An 18,075-nucleotide genomic window follows, 5' to 3' on the forward strand; every position below is an offset into this window, starting at 1 on the left:
TCAGCCTGGCTCCTTTTCTTTTCCCCCTCCCTTCGCGATCACAACTATCCCCTCTTTCTTTCATTCAAAATCTTTTTTCCATTCTTTTACTTATTTAGCTATCACTGATTCGAAAATTTAAAGAAATTCAAAAGAAAATACCGTTCTAATAAATATTGAATGCTTTTCTAACAAAATTTTGACTCTGGCTTTGATATTAAAGAAAGAAATTGTAAGAGACGCTGGACGCGAAGTTCACCCTTCAATGGTTGAAATGATACTAACTAGTGGCGCCAAGCGCGTCTATTTTCAAAATTTAAAGTAGGTGTAAGAATGTGAGATGAAGAGATTGGAGAACTGATAATAATAGAATTTCATATGGGCTAGTAATAAAAGTAAATGGGACGTAAAAAATATTCCAGAAAAAAAGTATCCATAAAAAAGAAGTTTAGATGAAAACTGAAAATATCCCAGAATAATACCACTTCGAAAAAAATTCCCTCTTACTTAATCTCTGAAGCAATTCCTAAATATTTTTAACGAAAAAAATGAATTCAAAACGCTAATTTACAAGGAAAGAAAGCTTCCTAAAAAACATGTGAAGTTTTCATTACAAAATTACTAAAAAGAAGGAAGAAACATGTTCTAAAAGGAATTTACATTTTGCTATAAATCTAGAAACGTGACGGCAATAGTAAAATCATGTGAATGTATCGCAAGATCTTCCTTTATTGAGTGTACACAACCCTCTTTAAGAAGACAGGAGATCCCACGGATTACGGTAGGGACACAACAGTATGTGGGGCGATTGGAAGACGTACGAGACCGTTACGTAAATGTAAACGTGAACGAAAAAACGAGCTGCCACGATGGTCCCGCGGTACGCCACTTTTACCATTCCTGCCGTTTCGTTCTTTCCTTTCGTCTCTTTACATGGGATATGTGTCTCGTGTGTTTCGTGTTCTCTAATTCGTAAGGACTTGTTACATATGAAACGACAATGCACGGATTGTCTACTCAGTTTTCATTTTCCATTAAAAACGACACAATTAAAAAATAGTCTTGATCGCTATGCCGCAATGGGTACAACACTCGTGATCATCCTGTTCCCTACTATGACTATTGTTAAAAGTAGCGCGAGCACAGGGCTTGCCGCGTTGCAGTTGTTCGTTCGAGTTCAACACTCGTCAACGAAAGTACAGTTAATGCGTCCGACGATCGAATTTAGTCGTTGCAAGAAGTGAACCCGAGCAGCGTTCTTCGAAACTCTTGCTCTATTGTATGCACTTAATTACGATTAACTAACGTTCGCAGAAGTTACAGCAATCTTGCCGATAGGATCGTTACCTTCCCTTAAGTATTGTAAAACTTTTAGACAAAGTTACCATTTTGGATGTATATATCACATTGGATGTCTACCTAACTATGCGACTAACTATAAACAATTAACTTCTCGTCGTCGTAAAAGTATAGTTACAACCCTCCGTTTCTCTCCACCTGCTTCGATATTAGAATCCATACTACAGTATACACTAATTATTTATATATGGAACGAAATTTATTAATCTATTTTTGGGTATAATGGTTCGAAGGAAAGTGGACCACTAGTAGATTAATTTCGTGGAAATGTTCATTCGTGAGAAATAGGATATTTGAGAGCCATCAATTTTAAAAGAGGCCTAAAATCGTTCGAATTATAGTCGAATCAATTCTGTAATAAACTGAATTTTTCTGGAAAAAGAGGTCCATCTAGCTTCCGATTAATATTTTCCCTGGAATGGATTCTATATCTGTCACAATTGCATTCAGAGTCGATGTCATAATGCGTAAGAAAAGGAAGAAAAAAATTATAGCTGGAATATCTACAGAAAATGTGCTTTGGTGTTCTACTTCTATAGGTAAAATAAATGTATCGTATGTGTAGGTACAATAATATTATCTCTCGATATTTGGTTCCTCGTGTACTGCATATTAGTATATACGTACATATATGAATATATATAATATATATGTATATTAAGTTGTGCATGGTAATTCGTACAACGAAGGAGTTCTTGGTTTTCTGTTCTCAATAAGGGAGATTATATGCATATATAATATATAGCTTAGAACATTATATGTAAGCTATTAAATTCAGCCGAAATACGCTAATAATTTAAATATTAAATATTTAGTTTCCATGTATGCGAGAGAAGCACCGTTCTACCAAAAAATCTGACTTCGATCTGTAACATGGTGTCAAGATGCAATTTGCACATATGGAGTTAGGATTACAATTATTCTCAAAAAATCCGCTTCACTCTACACTCATCAAGTACACTCTAATTAGTCCTTAATACTATACTAATCGTCCTTCTTAAATTCTTGATATTTCTCGATGATATTTTATCCGTGATATGATATAAATATACGAGTTGTTCGGTTGCACAGATCTGCAATCATTCCTCTTTAATTTGCTTGTTAGTTACGACATCCGCTTCAAATTAAATTTATCGACAACCAATAACTTGAAACGAATTTTCATGCCAATTTTCGATAAATGGAAATTAATTGGTCTTCGATAAAACAGCAACAATCTGTTTCATATCTATATTAGCTACTGAATTCCTCGAGTAATACTTAAAAAATATATAATCTAGAAGATTCTCCAACTAAAACGAAGTCAATTTTTACTCAATCTCACCGAACAGCTCGAATAATTCTTATTGTAGCAAAGTAGAGTATCTCCACTCGACCCAGGACCGATCGAGCACAGCTAATGAGTAGGATATGATTACATCTCGCCTAGGATATGACGAAGGATATGACGACACGTGGGATAACTATGACCTTACACGAGATGGAGACTTATAAAGCTCCAGAAATTGTCTCCTCTTAGGCGGGGTACTTGACTCCACGACTCGTAGGCCAGTTCTGGTACCCAACTTATTAATTCGTACGTTGTAGGCCGACGTCTACAGAATTATTTGTTTCTCCTTTGAGTGCGCGCGGAAGTGTTCCACTCCGAAACGTATATAGAAAATATCGCTCGATAGCCGAGAAGAATGAATGACCTAACTTAGAGAACTAAAGTAGCCGACGAGGTGGCTGACTCTTTATAAAGGTGTCTGCTATAGAAAAGGCGAAGCCAAACTGGCCACCTGCAGTATTTCCTCATTACAAGCCCACCTAATGTCTTGGAACCCTCATTTGTCTTTATTCCTGCCCTTGCTTCGAAACAAATAGGCCTGAAACTTGAGTCTCTAAGAAGAGCCTTAACATCTCAAAACTAGCCTTAAAAAATAGTATATTCTCGCTATGAACTCGTTGCTATTTCCCTTGCCTCTATATCGTCTGTCAATTGTCAAGACTCCTGCCTTTGATGAGGAAAATGTGTTAATGAAAATTGGACCTAGGAAGATTCCTCTTATTTTCTATAAGCTCGTTGTTTGCGTCGAATCGCGAGCACGTAGCGAGGAGATACTAAGATCGTAGGTCAGGGAACGAATTTTGTCCCTCTGGTAGGGTCGCAGCAAAGGTTTGTGCCGGAGGCTCTGGCAAGAGTGATTTTCTCGAGTCTCCCTTGAAATCCAAGGAGAAAGGCACACCCTCGAACGAGAGGAGCCGTCGATTCTCAATGCTTTGATGAAATCTATACGAGGGGACCTCGGTGCGGGAAAATTATCGAATGTCGATTCCACGTGGTACGAATTTATCGGTTCCTTGGCTGTTGTTAAGCTGTTGCTGCGAGGGAATATTGGACTCGAGACTTGGGTGCTGCTGAAGTTGGGACTCTTCTAGAGGAAATGCTTTGTGCCCAAAGATTGACGTTTCAAAGAGATTTATGCCATGAAAAAGCGGAATTGGCTTGTAAATGTAGTACAACTAGAATTGAGGTATAATTAATTGATGCCAGTTGATGGTTTCCAATAACCTTTGGGTAATAAATTAGGCCATGAAGCTGAAGCGATTAGAAACCGTGGGAGTAATAAATCAGAGTTCATTCCTATATAGGGTGTCCCACATTAATCTATCGAGGCCTCTATTTTCAGACCTAGCATCGATAACTATGTATAGAGAAAATTCAGACATTTTGTGACCTCTTGTCTGTGGTTCAGACACCTCTGGATAGAATTATTTCTAGTTTTGTGAAGAAAGACACGTGTTTCTGTTTACTAGAATCTGACCAAGTGTCATGAAGGCCCAAGCATTATGAAACGATTAGAAGACTAGTTAGATGACCTCTATCACAGGAACTCCCACACACTTCCTTGTGTCACACAAATGACGCAGACATGGTGGATACTGCTCGATAGTGATATTAACTATTTCATAGAGCCTGAAAGCGATGTTAGCCAAATGTCCTCGAAGCTTTCGATACCTATCTCTGACATTCTCCAGATCAAAGTAGGACACACAGTATATCTGGAAAGAGCATTTCGCCGTTCAGCCACCTATCGATCTCGCTGAATCGCTAATTAAACCTAATTATCCCGTCAGTTCTATCCAAACTGATTGAAAGTAAGTTATTGGAAGAGGAGATAAAGAAAATAGCAATTTAAAACTATCGACGTAGAATTTAAACCTATCACTCTGGTCGTTCCTTATCATCGTCTTAATTTCCTGGTAAAGTAATCTACAGTTTAGGGTAATATCGTATACCTACGCTTCGACTTTAATATTCTAAATATGCGAGTCCCGAGAAAGAAGCACTCCAGACCTCTTTCGTTTTATTATCGGTAATCGATTACGCGATTTTTTAGCGCAACTTTTCCCCATTTGTTTAGGGTTCTCGTTTTAACAGGATCGCGTTTCAGACAAGGGAGGTGAAGATTAAAAAAAAGAGGAGAGAATGTGGAGGAGAACTGAAAAGAATTCTACTTACAAATCCTTTGACCATGCAACTATTTTCTGTTAGGAATGATTTTTCTGGCCATTGATGTCATCCAATTAATTCCTAAAACATTGGGAGATTTAAAATAATTCTATTAGAACATTGCTTTTTTAAGGTTTCTCGAATCGTCAGTCTGATAATAATTAGGAAATTTTGATTTTAAACATTGTAGGGTGTTTCTAGTTAAAGAATTGATAAGTATTTTATCAGTAAGGGTAAAACTTAAATCACAGATGTGCAGGTAACAGTAACACGTTGTTGATCGATTAAACAGTAATATAAAAAATGATAGCTTCTTCTTAATCTACTTTATAATTGCTTACAAGTAATTTTTTGATATGTTCTTTCAAATTAGTTTCTTACTCTCATCAAGAAGACTCCAAGAAGTTAATCAAATATACACTTCCCCAAAAATGATTAATATTTCTATCACAAGCCTCACAGTGCTCTCCACCTCCTATATCCATTATTAAAATTAAGACTCAAGTACCTACATTCTAATCGAAAGATTAAAACGCATTCATTTGTTAAGGAGACCCCGTCCCAACAAAAGGGTCAGCATCGATCAACAAAGTGCCTGATGAGGGTAGAAAATAAAAATAAAAAACGCGAACCTCCCCGAAGATCGCGATTAAACCGAAGCCAAGTTGCGCGTGAAACGCGTCCGAGGAATGCATCGAGTGGCCGACGATCGTTATTATCGGATTCCTTAGAAGCTCTCGTCGAGCCCTCGATCCCTGGCGAGGTTGAACACTTCGAAGTCGCCTTCCGGTGCGTCTGGGATATCCGCTGCAACTGGTATCTCAGGTCGAAGGGCCACGCAATCCCTCGGAGAGCACTCGACTCGGCCCTCGGATCCACAGCTACATTCGATGCAGTTTCCGGTCGAGTGAGGAAGAGCCTCACCCTCGCGATACTCTCTTCCTGTAACCAAAATTTCGGTTCGTGTTGCAGAGACTGTTCTGCGAAGTGCAGTTGTATGTAGAGTGTTTCATGATATTGAGAAGTGACTTTCTGGGGAAAAAACTAACCTCTATTTTTCACCCCGTAGCTGAGGAGATAAATTTTTATGGGAAAAATCACTTCAGGTATGAGAAAGTAGAGGCTTTGCTCTTTAAAATGAGACCAGGCTCATTGCTATACGATTTTTTTTCGCAAAGTTACAGAAGCTTAAAGATTGGCAATTTTTTGGGCTTCTCGGTCATCGCGTCATTCTGACGCCAAAGTGTCACTTTTCATTCAGAGCGCGATAACTCGGCGAGAAAAAATCGCAGAGCACTCGCTAAGGTCTCGATCGAAAGAGGAGGCTTCAGACTTAAAATCTACTGCAGAACTAGTCTCGAAAAAAATTTTTTAAGTTCGTGGCACATGTTCGAACTTTAAGAAAATTCGAGGAGAAACTACCTCCTCTTTTTCGCCCTGTAAGCGAGTAGAAAATTTTGTTCGGAAAAATTCAATACAGGGGTGAAAAACTAGAGACTTTGCCCTGTAAAATGAGACCAGGCTCACCTCCTTGCGATTTTTTTTCGCGAAGTTACAGCATCTCAAACATTGACTATTTCTCCGACCTCTGGATCCTTGTGCTATTCCGATGCCAGAGTCACACTTTTCACTCAAAGTGCGATAACTCAGCGAAAAAAAATCGTAGATCAATTTTTAAGGTCTCGTTGGAAAGAGGAGACTTTAGACTTGAAATCTACTGTGAAAGAAGTTCTAAAAAAAATTTATTCTCATCCTGTGATTTCATTGAATTCGGAAAATATTTTCGTAAGAACAACCTTCTCTTTCGCGGCCTGTTACCAAGTAAACAAATTTTTTCGAGAAAATTCAATTCAGGGGTGATAAAGTAGAAGCTTTACCCTTTAAAATGAGACAAGGCTCACTGTCATACGATTTTTTTTCGCAAAGTTACAGAAGCTCAAATATTGGCTATTTTTTGGGTCCCTGGATCATCGAGTCATTCTGGTGCTAAAGTGACACTCTTCGTTCAGACCGCGATAACTCGGTGAAAAAAAATCGTAGATCTTTCATTTTGGTCTCATTCGAAAGGGGAGGCTTCAAACTTGAAATCTACTGTAGAACAAGGCGCGAAAAAAATGTATCGCGATCCTGAGAGTCTATTGAATTCGGAATATATTTTAAGAAAAACAACCTTCTCTTTCGTGGCTTGTCACTGAATAGAAAATTTTTTCTGAGAAAATTCAATTCAGGGATGATAAAGTAGAGGCTTTAGTCTTTAAAATGAGACCAGGCTCGCTGCCATACGATTTTTTTTCGCAAAGTTATAGCAGCTCAAAGATAGGTCAATTTTTGAATTCCTGGATCATTGAGTCATTCTGATATTAAAGCGACACTTTTCATTCAAAGTGTGATAACTCAGCGAAAAAAAATCGTAGACCATTCGTTCTGGTCTCATTCGAATGGGAAAGCTTCAAACTTGAAATTTACTGTGGAATAAGTCGTGAAAAAAATTTATCAAGTACGTGTGAGTCATCTAAAGTTGAAGAATATTTGGGGGAAACCACATCCTCTTACTTGGCCTATAGTCGAGTGAACAATATTTCCCGAAAAAGTTGAATTCAGGGATGAAAAAGTAGAGCCTCCACCCTTTGAAACGAGCCCAGGATCCCCTTAATCGTCCTCTACTTCCTCCCCACATTAAAAATTCCTCCACTCATCCTCATTTCAGATTCAGAGCCAGTAAATCGATGGCTGGAGGGCATAGACCCCAGGAAAGAATCAAGTGAAAACGAACAGGGACTAATTTATTACCCATGACGAGACACGTTGCAGGCGCTGCTGGTTGCGACGCGGTTGTATACGTCCCGTTAATCTCCGCGTATTCCTGTTGCTCGACAGCAGGCTCCTCTGCCGGATCACCAGGCGTTTCCGAACTGTCGACAGTATCCGTGCTTCCCTCCAGCGACGGCGTGTAATTACTTTCTATCGTCGTCGATGGGAGGAACGGGGGACCAGCGGATGGATCGGTGCTCGGATTGTAATTCTGCCACCAGCAATACACTTCGCCAGCGACGCAGAGACAGTGAACGTTCAGATCGTAGGTCGGTATCTGGAGCAGAAATGGAAAATTCATATATGGCGCGCGATCTGTGTATTGGGAGCTTGTTCTTGATTCCTTCTGTTACCTGTCTGCTTACCAGACCGCTTTTTCGTTACAGCTGCTTCAGGATTTCTGTGTTCAAGCTCTGTCTTAGGCTGTCTAGACATTTCAAGGCGAATTTCCAGGGACTCTGATTCAAGACTGGAAAAGTGTCGTCTTTTGGAGAGAAATTGGATTTTTATTTACCTGAGGTAGTAAATAGGCTTCCAAAATATTCTAGTTTATATAGCTTGATTTATTCTGAGGATACTTCTGTCAAAAATTTTCAAGCTGTGTTATGCTACTTTTCCTCAAATGGTAAAAAGTTCATTTGCAACTGAGGACGAGCTTGAACAGAGGAACCCTTCACTATCTGTCGACTTAGTACCTCAGTTTTTTATCATTCAAATTTCCCTGCGAAATTCATTTGCTAAAACCGAACAATCCTGACAACCCACCAGGTTTCTGCATACACCTACATCCATACGCACAGGCCTAGCAAATCGTAAAAAACGAGGAAAAAGAAGGTTGCATTCGCAGCGCGTCCTCTCGTCGCGTCATATTTTCCACCCATGTCTATCGCTGAAAAAAGAGGGCGCCAAAAAAAGTGCACGCTGCCACGGGACATATCGTTAATTACTATACATCTTTCACATAACGAAGGAACGTGTTCCCTCGCTATGAGAGCGTAGCAACATCGTCGACACTCGAGACTCATTGGAAGTCGTCTCGCGGGTCCCGCACTAATTAATAATATTGATGCTTGCGCAGAAACGCGATCGAAACGCTTAGAAAAAGAGAAGAAGAAAAAACAGAAATAAGAGCCGATGCAGAAGAGGGCACATAGAGAGGCGCGCGACATTCGAACGTTGAAAAGGATGTCGAGGAAAATGCGATAAAGGAAGTGGTCTCATTTAAAGGCGAGAAAAGCGAGGGATAGAGGGCGACAGGGAGAGCAGGATCAGGGAAAGCCTCGGTGTGATTAATTTCAACGGTGGAATTCGAGACGCGACGACTTCCGATCTGCTCTGCTAGGTCTGCGCCAGGTGTTGCCTGATAACGCGCCATCCTGTTAATTGGACACCCGCGCCGTATCCAGAGACGTCGTTACTCGCGTTCTCAGGGACGTCTGATGAATCACGACGGAATATGTACGAGCTGCGCAGGGGTTTTGCGATTTTTGGCGCGGTGGAGTTGGAATCTCTATGCCCTGCTTCTACTGGGACTTCGATTCTTTGATTTTTCTGGGAAATGGAGAAGGAGGTCGAAAGTGAATAACTAGGCACGCTTTAGGGAAGAGAGTGTGACTGGGAAGCCGAGCGATGGAAGCGTTTGGAATTTGGAACGTGTTAGGTGATGAGGAAGGAGGCGATTACAGGTGATTCGAGGTATTTTTTATGCAACTTAGGTGGGTACCTAAGAGTAATTGTAGACTGATAGTAATTGAGACTCTATATTACCTATAGGTAAAGACAGATTTAATAGTTTGAGCAACTGTTCACTATTCACATTAACTTCTAAGAAGTGCTTTATATGGCAGCAATAAAATAAAGGTGACACTTGTTGGAGCAGCTTTTGATTATTACCTTCCCTCTAAATTGCCACTTAGAGACTCAATTACTCTCACTCCACAATTGCTCGAAAGACTGCCACTAATTACCTCCTCTCCAATAAATATAAATGAATCTAGAAAGAAGAGAAATTTCATATGCACCAAGCCAATCCTGTTTCTCCACACGATCTCATAAAAAATTCAACATCCTAAGTACATCCGTTCCGACATCCGTTATATTTCCATAATTTCGCATTCCCCAGCGCGACAAGAGCTAAGATCACAATTTCTCAGTCAACTGTCGGAAGAATTTCGAATTCCGAGGAAATATCGGTGGAAAGAACAATGGAGGCGCGCAACAGACGTAATATTTCCGACATGCACGCGTTCCCACCCTACGACACGATACGGTATCACGTTCTTCCTTTGACACAGTACGCCCTGTTTCGGAGGGGACAAAATTCTAACGTCCTTTCACGCGTGTACAGCGGGACGTGTTCTACAAGACACGTCTACCCGAGTAAATGATTAAAGACGATGCAGCTGCGGCCCCTGTTGCGTCTATCATTCATAAACAAAACTTGGAGAAACGTGAACAGCGATTTGCCTCGTCATTTAGTAAACGTGGAAGCTGAGAGGGATTTAAGGAGAGATGTAGATGTTGAGGCTTGTCTAGGGTAGAATACTTGATTAAGTAAGAGCATATATTGATTGTCTGTATGTGAGTCTAATCTGGAAATGTAATAGAGCACAGTGTTCTGAGAAAAAGACTCAAACTTTCACCACTTCAAATTATTCAATTTTCAGTGTCTAAATTTCTAAGTTTCTACAGACCTTCTGAAAATAGTTATAGTATTACAAATAGGCTCCTCAATAATATCTGGTCTATGTTCATTTCAGGGTTACAGCTTTTTTGTAAATGTGTCCTTGACATGCAATGCTGGGTCTCGATCCTCCCTTGATTTCGTCGAAACGAGGAGAAAAAGGAAGAAAACGTAGAGAGAGGGAGGATCATGCGGGCCAGGGGGTAAAAAGAATTCTGTAAATATTCATTCCTTTCTCCCTGAGACGCGGAAGTTTCTAGGCTGAAAGCCAGCTACCGATCGATGCGTTTCCTGGCGAATCTATAAAAGCGCGAGCACGTCGGCTGAGATTTGCACGAAAACGGGATACCAGACACGAGGGGAGAACTTTTTTCGAGTTCCATGCTCCGAAGATCGATTTGTCGCGCCTCTTCGTGAGTGGAATAGTGACAGTAGCTCCTTCGATTTGGCGAAGGGTACTCGATACACTCGACATAATCGAGACTGTGAAATAAAATTAGGAGAAACAGACGGTCTTGCTGTACAAGCTGTGAAATACATGGTGGTCATTATTTCACGCCTGAGTATTTCAATTCGAATCGAAAATTCGTGAAAATAAATTGAAAGATGAGAAAAGTTCATGTATTTTACTTTCAAATAAAACTGTATAGAAAAGATTTCTAAATGAATTTAGATTCTCGTTATCTTCTTTATTATTTATTCAACTGTTACCTCAAGCACCTGAGTCTACGTATTAATGCCTAGTCTTCCACGAACACACTCGCGCATATTTGCATCCGGCACGCACGACTCTATTGCTTTAAATAGCACGTGCCTCGAATATGATAACACAGCCAGCAAAGACAGAAATTTCACTCGGCGCACGGCACACGTCTGAAACATTTCGTCGACGTGCACTATTGAATTTCCTGGCAAAGTCAATACATGTTGGCCGAACTTCCGGCAACGCGAGGGAAACGATTCTCCGCGCGAAGGAGATTCGTAAAACAATAAAACAATGACCTGAAACGCTTCGCCGACGTTACGTGGACGCTTTCGTCGAGCGAAGCTTGTTCGCGAGCAGATACATGCGAAGGTACGGAAAAATAGCAACTGTCCCAAGTAGATGTCACAGCCGACTGAAAGAAAGGTGATGGAAGAGTGTGATTTAATATTGACGAATTCCAGGGGGTATTCAGAGGGAGCTAAAGTCGAAGGAGGGCCTAGAACATACCCAGCCATTGGATATTAGCTCTAGGAATATTAAAAGAGGGGAGAGAGGGCAGTTTCTTGAGCCTGAAATTTGGAAAGTGTTCGAATTTGAGCTATCTATTTTCTGTAAAAAATTAAAATTTTGCTTGAGTAGTTTGAAAAAATTGTCTGAAGTATGTCTGACTATGTCTATTTATACTACTGTCACCGCTGCGCCTGGCCCAGCTATCCCGCGCCGCCAGTAGTATAAGTCAACGAAGTCAGAAACATCGTACTTGAATGTTAGGTATACCTTCGACAATTAATAACTCAGAAACGAGGTTCCAAACGTAGTTTTCTCATTTCTGGCCTCGTAAAATCACCCCTTGAAATTTCTTGCGCCTGTTTTTAGAATATTCTTTACCAGAACTTTTATATAAAGAATTCTCCTGAGAACAATTTTCACTTTTTATTCCTCTATACCCCTCCCATCAGTTTTATAGTTTTTAGCCCAGTTTCTCGCTACATATCAATAATATCTTCGACATCGTGTCCTTCAAAGTCACGAATCGAACTAAATCTTCGACTGGAGACTCATTTCAACCCTTGAAACCCAGACGCAAGCAATAAACGCTATAATCGTTTCGTAACACGTATTTCATTTCAGCAGGAAACGGTCCCGCGGAAAAGGTCATTCTTTCCTTTATTATTAACGTTCAGCCCTTGGGTCCCTTGCTCGCGAGCTCGACATAGTACCAATGCCATTATTGAAACGTGACGCACATGCTTGCCACACGACTATTTACACGGCAATGCACGGGTTACTCGAAATTCCATAAGGTAGCAAACCGTAACGCAATAATGCAGTCACTGAAGCGGCGGGACTTGTTTGGAATCCGTGATATACACGCCCTCGAGGAGACAATCATATGGATGTCTCGAAGTTGGATTATTAAACTTCGTCAGTATTCGTAAAATAAGCGAAAATAAAAAAGAGAATATTCGCAGAATATTTCAGAGGAGAAAAATTGTATAGGTTGTTCCATAAAACTGTTCACATTTCAATATAAAATCCTTTATGGAGCAGCCAGTAGAAATATTTCAAGGTTCAAACATTTTTTAATTTCCTCATAACAATGTTACGATAATTGCGAAAAAATCCTCTGAGAAATTGAATTTCAAATAATTTACCCACGTTAACGTTAAACGTTACTAGATTTAGGTTCGTGTATTTTTTTTAATTCACTGCGGAACGTGTCACCGTTTCGCTCAGCAGAAAGAACGTTTATTGAATTGGACATCAATCCATGTGTACGCAAATATTGTCACGCCTCGACGATGTATTTTATTCTGTGTAACATACGAAAACAAATATGGTTGGCACCGTTCCATGATACGCCGAGGATTCCAGGGACATAATAACGTTGAACTGTTCAGACTGAGTTAATAAAAAGTGAAAAAAATGAGGAATGATTTTGACGATTGAACACGTACCGTGTCGCCGTTCGTGTATGCGTGTCCATCGACGATGCATTTTTTAATGGCTGGGTCCTCTGTTGTAAATTCGTCGGCGCCATCTTCTTGAACGGCGATGTCGACTTCTCCTAGGAGGACCTGGCCTGTTGTTCGAGCTGGAACTGAAAAAAATCAGATAATTAAAAAAGAGAGTTCTCCAGATAATCCAAAAAATTAAAAGAAAAAAAAATAGATCAATACTTAGATCTCTTTTAATCTGTACAGTGGAATTATTGATTTAGCCAGCTCGAAGCAAAGTTTTTCCATTTGCAAGGAAAGCAAGTCTACCAAGGAGGCCCTGTGAATAATAAATGTCTAATGCAAAGATGCACTCGGTGAATGCATCGATTAAGTAACGCGTAAGTAGTAAGTTAGCGAGCAGCCCGACTATATAGAGTTGATCTCCTTTCCTTGGCCTCGTAAATGTTCGGGCTCTTTGAAAGCTTTTCCCTGACAGCATTATGTTATTGCAGCGAGGTAGAACTTGCTGGGAACGCGTCAAGAAGCATCTTGTTTCAACCCTCCTGATTTATTTCACTTTTCTTACACTTCATTTCAACTTTTGCGTTATTCTTATTCATTGAACAAGTCTACTATGTATACTAACACTATTATCTATTATCTATTATTATAGTATTCCATAATACTAATTTTTATATGAGAAACATCCTGTCTCTTCATTACTAAAAAGACCAGGAAATGGCTCAAGAGATAAAATTGTTCTGGGTTATTGGTTCCGTCGAAATGAAATAAAACCGACATAAAAATAAAAATCGTGCTCCATTAAACGGTGTATCGCGGAACGAAAATGCAATTTTCAAGATCCTATAACGATTCCATTTCAGAGGCAGTGCGTTCCATGTTCGCGTTGGTTAATTGACTGTGAGGCGAATCGGTGAATGCTATAACTAAACCTTCATATACCGTTCGAGATTAAATAGCAGATTTAAATTAATTATTAACCCATTTGTATTTATTATATGGTCAAAGTGTTCAATTACGTGAAATAAGTTCCTTTATGCCCTCAGTCACAATTTAGTGAAACATATTTCTCCTAGTAGAATAAGCCTTTCAAGTCAGACACAGCGACATCAGTAGAACAAGTACCGAGACAACCACTGTAGAATCAGTAGAAAAAGTCTCGAGTCAGACATAGAAAAGTTAGTAGAAGCAGTCTCAACGCAGACACAGTGAAGTAAATTAAGTATGTCTCGGGTCAGACACATTTCAATGAAGACTGCAGCTCTCGAACACTTTTAATAGGCGAAATATGGCTCCTCTCATAACGAGATGTGGTTACCACTGGTATATTCGCGCTGTCGAAAGCCAAATAAACCAATAGAATACCCACTGCTTTAATACCCTAATAAACTGTTATCGCCCCGCTTTCGAATTATCGTTATTCAATGAATTATTATTTAAATAAAAGCATCGCTTACGAGCCTAAATGAAACAGCGTTTATCACGTTTGCTTGTTACCCAGTGCTCGAATAAAACTTCGCCTATCTACAGGCTCCAGTCACGAGGCTGTCCCACTTCAATATTTAACTTTCGGTTTTCCTATCGATTTAAACACCTTATAAATATTGACAGGCTGTTCATCAAGGCGAAAGGGTAAAGCCGTTCAAAGTAATTGAGGCACAAAGCATTACGAGATTACATCGACGTCGAGTCGGCTGCAATATTGTAGGCGGCCTGTCTTCGGCTGCCTTCCTGCCTTCATATCTCAACGTGTTCGCACTTTGTCGTCTCTATGTGTGTACGCGCGCGTGTATTCTTCTACACGTGTGTGCGTTTAATTTGATCGCAACCAAGACACTCTCGCCTGTGCGTCCCTACGTGCATGGAAAAGTTGAGGGAAAATTGTCTTCGGCGAGCAAACTTTTCCGATAACTTCCCTTCAGGACAACGTTCATTTTAATCCGTATTGCTTCAAGTTATAATGACGATATTGAAACTGTGAGACGGAGAAAGAGTCAACGCGATGGGGCTTGATGATATTTTTAATACGACGAAAACGTTGCTGGAAAACGACCTATTTCTTCTGTAATAACTGCGAGTATTGACTGAGTTCTGAACATTTCAATCGTAGTTCAGTGTTGTAAATTTGTAGATCTCTTGTAGACTAATTTCCTATAGGATGAATTCAAATCTTTGGAAAATGTTATTTACGTAATTTTGCTTTATAATTACTGGATTAACAAATTTTCTAGTGCTTAAGAGCTTTGGAAATTAAAGCATGGATTTTGAATTTAGGTGCAAAACTAAACAGTAGGTGTTAAAGTATACATATACACTATTGTGGAGTAGGTCAAACAGATTAACACCTACCAGCAGTTTAAATTTGTAATGAAGTTTGAAAGGTTTGTGGTTGCCGCATTAAATAGTTAACCTCGTTGGAATTTTTATTTCAGACTTTTAATTAAAAAATTTTAATTAAAATTAAAATCGTAGCAAGAGTAGAAGGCACCATTTTTCGTATATTACAGGGCGTACAATTTTTGAGGAACACCAAATAGATATTTTGAAGTACTCCATGTCGAAAAATTCCTCTGTTATATTTTGTTTTCCTCGACTTTATAGCACCATTCGTAGAAACGACATTGCGCAAAACGAGCCACTTGCAATCCTCAATTTTCCTTTCATTAAACTGCCTTTAGCTGCACCAGACAATAAACGGTGGTGAAAAGCAGCTGGAGTTTATGACAATGACCGACACGCGGTTAACAATAACAGCCATTAATAATTATTATGAGGAAAGTGAAGTTGAGGAACAGGGTCGTTTTTCAAAGGGATCTGTTCAGACGAATGAAAGAAGCATCTTCGCGAAACTGCTTTTCAATAATCATCCTTTCCAATTAATGAAACGCCGCAGGAAGAAGAGACAAGGAGAGAATAATTAATTTGAAGGGGATATTCCATCTAGGCACGCTAATTGTTCGTCCAAAGGGATGAAACTTCGAAACAAAAAGAGCACTAAGGCTATTTGCAGCTTGTAACTGCATTATCCACTGCGCGCAGGAACACAGTGCACTAATAACAGTAGGTATATCGTTAACTAATGGTTACGATGGTAATTAGAGTTGCCTAACTCGGAGGAACAAATAATTTAATACAAAATAGTGGGTTTCATGTTGATCTAATACACTATAGGTGGATTTGTACATAAAATTAGTAGAAAAGAGTAATACTTTCTCTGGTTCTTATTGAAATTGTGCATACAATGATAAATAAATTTTATATGGAAATTTCTCTTTCTCACATTTACTCTATAGGAAAGAAAAGAACGTTATGCAGCATTTATAAGCCTCTGATATGTCAACGAAGCATAAATCGCGAATGGAGAGTAAATATCGGTTTAGGGACGCATTGATATAAAGTATCGGCGATAGAAACAGATAAGTGAGAGCAAATTTCGAGATCAAAAGCAAAGATATCAAACGGAAGTCTGTAAGATATATGGGTTCTCTGTATTCATTTGAAAATAAATACATTTAGGAAAATGTGAGGGATTGAAAAAATTTAGTGTATAATATATGTAGGTAGTGATTGAAAAAAATTGTGGTATGGAAAAATTTTGGGCAAAAATTGGCTAACTTTAAGTGACGATAACTCACCGAAAAATCGTCCCAGAATCACGATCTTTTTTTTAAATTAAAGCTTGAAGTCTCTAGTTTAAAATAATGTGCCTCGATTTTAAGCTTAATGCAGCACTATTATTGTAAACCCTAGAATTAGAGAGCATATCTAACGTATTAAAAATCACAAAGTTTGACGGGATACAGAGACTTATAAAAATTTTTTCCGAGGATACCGTCTACAGTAGCATATAGCCCAAACCTTCCCCTACAATTTAAAAAAAAGATCAACAGGCTGCGATTTTTTTTCGCGAAGTTACAGTACTTGAAAGTAACCCTTGTATTTTTACATTATATCGGGTAGTACCGATACATGGCAAAAATGCAAGGGTTGCTTTAAAGTACTGTAACTTTGCGAAAAAAAATCGTAGCGACCTGATATTTTTTTTAAATTGAAGGGGAAGGTTCCAACATTATGCTACTGTCAATCGTATCTCCGAAAAAAATTGTGGCGAGTCGCTGCATTTTGTCAAACTTTACAATTTATCATATTAAAAATTGTAAAATTTGACGAAACGCAGAGACTTGCCAAAATTTTTTTGAGGAATGCCGTTCAGACTAGCATAAAGCCTGATCCTTCCCCTTTAATTTAAAAAAAAGATCAAGTTGCTACGATTTTTTTTCGCAAAGTTACAGCACTCTAAAGTAACCCTTGCATTTTCGCCATATATTGGCATTATCAGTTCTAATGTAAAAATGCAGGGGTTACTTTAAAGTGCTGTAACTTTGCGAAAAAAAATCGCACCGACCTTATCTTTTTTTTAAATTAAAGGGGAAGGTTTGAACTATAAGTTACCGTAAACAGTATCCTCGAAAAAAATTTCTGCAAGCCAGTGCATTCCTTTAAAGTTGACAATTTTTAATACGACAAACACGCTTTCAAATTTTAGAAGTTACTGTGACAGCGCCCCATTGAGCTCTAAATCAAGATACAGTATCATAAAATAGAGACTTCAGGCTCTAATGTGAAAAAAAATCATGATCCTACGATAATTTTTCGCCGACTTATCGTCAATCAAATTTGGTAAATTTTTGCCTACAATTTTTCTGATTCAAAATTCCCAAAATTCTACCATGATCCTTTTGAACAGTGTAGAATGTATACTGTAACACGAAACTTTTTTGAAAAAAGCTCGAGATAAAAAGGGCGAATCAAACGTAGAATATCTAGCAACACAGACACTCCTAAAATCCTGCAATTTTTCCAACCACTACTGGTACAAATGCAAAGCCGACCATCAGCTTCTGCATTCACTTATCGGACGGGTCAGAGGTCGAAACGTTCGCAGATCTGAAAAGGCAGGAATCGGCGTGTTCCAAAGGGGCAGTATTAGCATAAAGATGGTTGCTCGGTTATGTAAGGAGGGGCCGAAGATTTCTCAAGGAAAAGGTAATTCGGCTGAAGGAGGGGGAAGGGCAATCCT

The 18,075-nt window shown here is 39.2% G+C and overlaps 1 protein-coding gene across 1 annotated transcript in view; it reads right to left on the bottom strand.

The window, feature by feature from the left end:
- Window positions 1-4,622: 4,622 nt before the first annotated feature.
- Window positions 4,623-18,075, bottom strand: part of LOC143184008 (uncharacterized) — a 54,564-nt gene continuing 41,111 nt past the window's right edge. The window contains exons 2-4 of the mRNA XM_076385930.1: window positions 12,993-13,135; window positions 7,625-7,922; window positions 4,623-5,776 (exon numbers count right to left, since the gene is read on the bottom strand). Coding sequence (XP_076242045.1) covers window positions 5,562-5,776; window positions 7,625-7,922; window positions 12,993-13,135 — 656 coding nt within the window. The 3' untranslated portion in view covers window positions 4,623-5,561. The remainder of the gene's footprint in view (window positions 5,777-7,624; window positions 7,923-12,992; window positions 13,136-18,075) is intronic.

This window comes from Calliopsis andreniformis, chromosome 2 (assembly GCF_051401765.1).
Source record: "Calliopsis andreniformis isolate RMS-2024a chromosome 2, iyCalAndr_principal, whole genome shotgun sequence".
In the NCBI taxonomy this organism is placed as follows: Eukaryota; Metazoa; Arthropoda; class Insecta; order Hymenoptera; family Andrenidae; genus Calliopsis; species Calliopsis andreniformis.